At 45.5% G+C, this 6513-nt stretch overlaps 1 protein-coding gene across 1 annotated transcript in view; it reads right to left on the reverse strand.

The window, feature by feature from the left end:
• Positions 1-121, reverse strand: part of ice2 (interactor of little elongator complex ELL subunit 2) — a 101115-nt gene extending 100994 nt beyond the window's left edge. The window contains exon 1 of the mRNA XM_043680584.1: positions 17-121. Within this exon, the coding sequence (XP_043536519.1) occupies positions 17-30 (14 nt within the window). The 5' untranslated portion in view covers positions 31-121. The remainder of the gene's footprint in view (positions 1-16) is intronic.
• Between the last annotated feature and the right edge of the window lie 6392 nt (positions 122-6513).

Here is a 6513-nt window from a genome sequence, read left to right on the forward strand (position 1 = left end):
AGCCTCTCCCTCTCACCAGGACAGCGCCATCTTCCAGTCCGCGCTCTAACCCCTTCCCCCGGCTCCCAGGGTCCGCGGAGAAACGTTCCGCCCGAGAGAAACCCCACATTCAATAACAATTACAACAAAGATTACAATGTTCACACAACCTGCTCTGAACTCTGTGAAACGCCGGGCCACAATACACAGGAGCCTGCCTGAGGCCCCAGTCCCCCACAACACTCCTCTGCGAGGATTCCAGTTCAATAAATTAATTTGATAGAGATGATGTAGTGGTGATCCCTCACTGAAACCCTCTTGTCCTGTTGATCTGGGATGAAGCAACAAGTTTGAAAATGATAAATGTCAAAGTTTCAATATCTGCAAACATTTAAAATAGTGAATCCACAACAAACACCGCACACGATAAAGCACTGAACCAAAATCTGTCTCCCTTCTTGATTAGGGACATAGTTGGAGCAAATTACTGCAGATTTGATTGAATTTACTGCTGTCGTGTGTACCTAAGTACTGTGCAAAGTTTTGTTTTGCGAGCTCTACAGGCTGGTCATAGCAAACAAGGACATGCAAATCATAGGGTGCTTAAACAGAGCGAGGCATGCAAGGTTATAGCTGCACAGGCAGTGTACAAAGCAAGATGAACATTAGGTTTCAGGTTGGAGAGGTCCATTCAGTAGTCTGATAACAGCAGCTAAGAAGCTGTTCTGGAACCTATTGGCACATGCGCTCAAGCTTCTGTATCGTCTGCCTGATGGAAGAGGATGGAAGAGGTTGGAAGGGAGCAAAGCCGGGGTGTGATGGGTCTTTGATGATACTGGCAGCCTTTCCAAGGCAGCGAGCTGTGTAAATGGAATCCACGTATGAGAGGTTGGCTTCCGTAATGGTCTGGACTATGCACACCACCTTCTGTAGTTTCTTACAGTCCTGGGCACAGCAGTTGTCATATCAGACCATTATGCACCTGGATGGAATGCTATGGTGCATTTGTAGAAGTTGGTGAGGGTCTTTATGGACATGCCAAATTTCCTAAGCTGTCTGAGGAAGAAGAGGCGTTGTTGTGCTTTCTTGACCGTTGCATCTACATGGGATGTCCAGGATAGATTGTTAGTTATTATCACTTCGAGGAACTTGACGTTCTTGGCCCCCTCCACCTCAGCTCCGTTTATCTAGATAGGGTAGTGTCCTCCTCCTTTCCTCCTGAAGATAATGATCAGTTCTTTTGCTGACATTGAGAGGGAGATTGTTATCATTGCACAACGACACCAAGCTCTCTATCTCCATCCTGCATTCTGACTCATCACTGTTTGATAACCGTGCTACCATGGTGGTGTCATCAGTAAACTTGTAGATGGTGCTTGTATGGAATTTCGTTACAGTCGTGGGTGTACAGGGAGTCGAGGAGGGGGTTCAGAACACATCTTTGGGAGGCTCCAATGTTGAGGGTTATTGCAGAGGAGGTGCTGTTGTCTATCTTCACTGATCGCAGTTTGTGGGTCAGGGAGCTGAGGACCCAATTGCAGAGGGCAGTGCCAAGACCTAGGTCTCAGAGTTTTGCAATTAGTCTGGTAGGGATTATGGTGTTGAAGGCGGAGCTTAGTTGCTGAATGGGAGCCTGATGTAGGTGTCCTTGTTGTCTCGATGCTCCAGAGATGAGTGTAGGCCGAGGGAAATAGTGCCCACTGTGGACCTGCGTCTCTCTGGCAGACGGGGAGACGGGAGTTGATGTGGGCCGTGACCAGCTTCTTGAAGCATTTCATGACTACGGAGGTTAGGGTCACTGGGCAGAAGTCATTCAGGCACATTGCATGTGTTTTCTTTGGCACTGGGTTGATGGTGGTCTTCTTGAAGCAGTTGGGACATTGGATTGTAGCATGGAATCTGTATCAAAGACAAAAAAATGCTAGAAATCACAGCAGGTCAGGCAGCATCTGTGAAGAGAGAACAAACTAATGTTTTGAGTCCATGCTTTGGGGAAGTGTCATCTAGACTCAAAATGTTAGCTTGCTGTCTCTCTGTGGATGCTGCCTGATCCACTGCGATCTCCAGCACTTTGTGTTTGCATCACATTGGCAGTTTTCCAAATTGCTGGAATGCTTTGAGAATCAAGTGAAGTCTGGAATTAGATTGACAAATACTTCATCCCTTGTGATAGAAACCATTACAAGACCTTTCCTCCCTTTAGCACCTTGCCTATCTCTTAATTTTGGTAATGTTTATAATGTCCTCTACTGTGAAGACAGATGCAAAACACTGGTTTAAATTATCTGCCATTTCCCTGTTTACTGTTGTCAATTGCTGAAAATGTGTTGCTGGAAAAGCGCAGCAGGTCAGGCAGCATCCAAGGAGCAGGAGAATCGACGTTTCGGGCATGAGCCCTTCTTCAGGAACTCCTTTTTGACTGGAATAAGTATTTGCTGTACATTATATATTTGCTGTATATTATAAAGGTATCGAGTGCAGGGATAGGAAGGTAGGTCAGGCTGGTGCTTTTGTGGATCCACAGGGACAGTGCTTGGGGTAGGTGGGACTTATATAAGCCGGATGGATTTCACCTGAACCAGAATGGCTTCAATACCTTGCTGGAAGATTTGCTCACAGTGTCGGGGAGGTTTTAAACCGATCCAGCAGGGGAAGGGGGCACAGAGTCGATGTAAAGTCGGGAGCGAGGTCCAATCACTTACAGAAGGAATACCAGGACAGTCCAGTAGGCAAGGAGCACACGAGCAGGATAAAGCACATGGGAGGACCAGAGAGCTAAACTGTATCAATTTTAATGTAAGGAGCCTGCCTGATAAGGCCAATGAACATAGAGCACTGATCAGCACATGGGAATATGATACTGTTACAGCCACTGAAGGAAGGAAGCACAGGACTGGCAGCTCAACATTCCAAGGTATAGAACGTTCAGGCAGGAGGGAACGGCCATATATGAGAGGTGGGGCCCTTGCATTATTGACAATGGAAACCATCAATCCAGTAGCGTTGGAGGATATCCTAGAAGGGCGTTCAAATGAGGCCATCTGGGTAGACCTTAGAAATAAAAAAAGGTGGTTACTTTGCTGGGATTATATGACAGGTCTTCCAATAGTCAGAGGCAGATAGAGGATCATACATAGAGTCTTAGAGATGTACAGCACGGAAACATCCCCTTCAGTCCAACTCGCCCATGCCGACCAGATATCCTAAATTAATTTAGTCCCATTTGCCAGCACTTAGCCCATATCCCTCTAAATTCTTCCTATTCATAAATCCATCCTTTTAAATGTCACCACTTCCTCCATAGCGTATTCCATACACACACAGCCCTCTGCATAATAAAAGTTACCCCTTAGGTCCCTTTCACATTGCTAAGACAGGCTCTCCCTCTAACAAATCCAAGCTGACTATCCCAGATCATTTATGCCCTCCGTGTTTGGAGTCCCCTTCCCTGGGAACAAAAGACCTTGCCTATTTACCCTATCCATGCCCCTCATGATTTTATAAACCCCTCAGCCTCCGACGCTCCAGGGAAAACAGCCCCAGCCTATTCAGCCTCTCCCTATAGCTCAAATCCTCCAACCCTGGCAACATCCTTGTTAATCTTTTCTGAACCCTTTCACGTTTAACAACATCTTTCTTGCAGCAGGGAGACCAGAGTTAAATGCAGAGTAGGTAAATCGCAGAGAGGTTTGAGAGGAATAGAATTATAGCAGGAGGGGATTTCAACTTTGCTAACGTTAACTGGGATCACCTTAGTGTGAAAGGAGTAGGCAGGATGGAATATTTAAAGCACATCCAGGAGAGGTTTTCGTGTCAGTATGTAGATCGTCCTAATCGAGATGGGACAGTACTAGACCCAATCCCAGGGAATTAATCTGGTCACGTGATCGATGTCTGCTGTGTTCCACAAATCCGGACAACACAAGTTTTCTGTACAACGGCAGTAGCTTTTTTATTGGACAGTCGGTGAGAGATTCAAAATGTCCACAAAGTAGCCATATGTCTCCTTGTGGTGACACTTCTCCACAAATTTCTGCCCTACACACACACAGACAGTATATTTTATAGGAATTAAACATAGGTTTATCAGTCACATGGGCAATTGTCATCACATAGTTTAAAGTAGGTAATTATGAATTTTCAAAGGCCCAATGAATGTCCATGTCCTGTGATAACATGTGAATGGATTACAGAAACTGATTGTCTTATTCTTCATGATTATGTGTTGATGGGAAAAGGTTAAGGCTGAAGGGTTTTGCCTGCCATAAATGAGGGATTCACATACCTATGCTCATGTGGAGGGGAAAAAGACAATGGGAGTGGGAAGCAGGGTTGTGGCCAAGGCTACCAGTCTTGTCTGGAAAGGGCAAGTACTTCTGTCTGACGCTACAAGGGAATCCACATGTTGGCTCCACTAGGTTCAATGCTTGAGATTCAGTCAGCCTCCCCCCTACTGAGATGTCCTGTCCGTATTGTAAGAGTACAGGCTTTCAATTGATACTGCAGTTCATCCTTTGGTAGTGGAATGTTTAACCCTTGAGTTCCCCAATGTGTCCTGAAAGAGAAGTAAAGCATGGAACTGACCCCTCTGTGGCATTTCAACTTCCTCAGAAGAGTCAAATGGTTAGCATTTTTGGGAATAGTGATCATAACTCTGTAAGTTTCAAAGTCATAATGGAAGGGGATAAGGATCGTGCAAAAGTCAAGTGTCTGAAGTGGGGCAAGGTCAATCTCAAAATCATTAGACAGGATCTGGCAAACAAAGACTGGGAACAGTGACTTGCGGGTAGGTCTACATTTGAAAAGTGGGAGTTTTAAAAAATTAATATAATGAGAATTCAGGGCCAGTGTGTTCTTCTAAGAGTGAAGGACCCGGGGCAGGAAGTCCAGGAACCCAAGATGTCATGGGATATCAAGAGTTTGATAAAGAAAGAGTAAGAAACTTATGTCAGGTACAAGACATTAAAAACAGGGGAGACCATTCAGGTGTACACTGAATGTAGGGGACGGTTAAAACAAAGGATGGCAAAGAGGGGTCACAAAATATCTTTGGCAGCTGGGATTAAGAAAAGCCCCAAGGAATTTTAGATGTATATTATGAGCAAGAGGATTGCAAGGGAAAGATTGGGGCCTGTTAGGGATCAAAGGGGCAATCTGTGTGTGGAACCGCAGGATGTGGGTGAGGTCTTAATATTTCTTACCTTTGTATTGCAGGGCCTGATGGGATGTATCTCAGGCTGTGATGGGAGGCAAGGGAAGAGGTTGCTGGGGCTCTGGCAGAGATAGTTAATACTTTACTGGCTACAGGTGAAGCGTCAGATAACTGGAGGATAGTGGAGGATAGCTAATGCAGTTCCTATGTTCAAGAAGGGCAGCAGGGATAGGGCAGGTAATTAGAGACCAGTTGTCTGTCAGCAGGTATTCGGAAATTATTGGAAAAAGTTCTGAGGGGATCAACACTTGGAAAGTCAGGGACTGATAAGGGATAATCAGCTTGGATTTGTTAGAGGGAGAGTCTGTCTTAGCAATTTTTGAGAAGATTTGTAGCTCTGGTTGACGATAAGTATGTAAGTTTGCTCACTGAACCGGAAGACTGTTCAGACTTTTTGTCACCATGACTAGGTAACATCACCAGTGAGAGTCTCTGGTGAAGCGCTGGTGGTATGTCCCACCTCTCTATTTGTAGATCTTGGTTTCTTAAGGTGGGTGATGTCATTTTCTCTGACTAATTGAGTTTTTTGAAGAGTGATTAAATATACGGATGAGGGTAATGTAGTTGATGTGGTTTACATGAGCTTCAGTGAGGCCTTTGACATGAAGTCTAGGCCAAAGGAAGTGCCCGTGGGATCCAGGGCAAGTTGGCAAACTCTGTCCCAAACCGGAGGCAAAGGGACAGAGGGTTGCTTTTGCAATTGGAAGCCTGTGACCGGCGGTGTACCTCAGGGATCAGTGTCGAGACCCTTAAAATATGTTATGCATATTGACAACTTGTATGTGTATGTAGAAGGTATAGTTAGTAGGTTTGCAGATGCCATGAAAATTGATGGGTGTTGTTTATAGTGAAGAGGATGGTCTCAGGCTACAGTCTGATATTAATCAGCTGGTAAATTTGGGAGAGCAACGACAGGTGGATTTTAATCCTGATAAGCGCAAGGTAATGCATTTGGGAGGTTTAATAGTAAATGGAAAGTCAGAATGAATTAGGGAGTACTGAGGAACAAAGGGGCCTTGGTGTGCAAGCCTCTAGATCCCTGAAGGTATCAGCACAATTACATTGGATGGTGAAGAAGGCATACGAAATGCTTGTCTTCATTTGCTTGGCTGAAAATGTGTTGCTGGAGAAGCGCAGCAGGTCAGGCAGCATCCAAGGAGCAGGAGAATTGATGTTTCGGGCATGAGCCCTTCTTCAGGAATGAGGAAAGTGTGTCCAGCAGGCTAAGATAAAAGGTAGGGAGGAGGGACTTGGGGGAGGGGCTTTGGAAATGCGATAGGTGGAGGGAGGTCAAGGTGAGGGTGATAGGCCGGAGTGGGGTG

The sequence above is a fragment of the Chiloscyllium plagiosum genome, chromosome 40 (genome assembly GCF_004010195.1).
Source record: "Chiloscyllium plagiosum isolate BGI_BamShark_2017 chromosome 40, ASM401019v2, whole genome shotgun sequence".
Lineage (NCBI taxonomy): Eukaryota > Metazoa > Chordata > Chondrichthyes > Orectolobiformes > Hemiscylliidae > Chiloscyllium > Chiloscyllium plagiosum.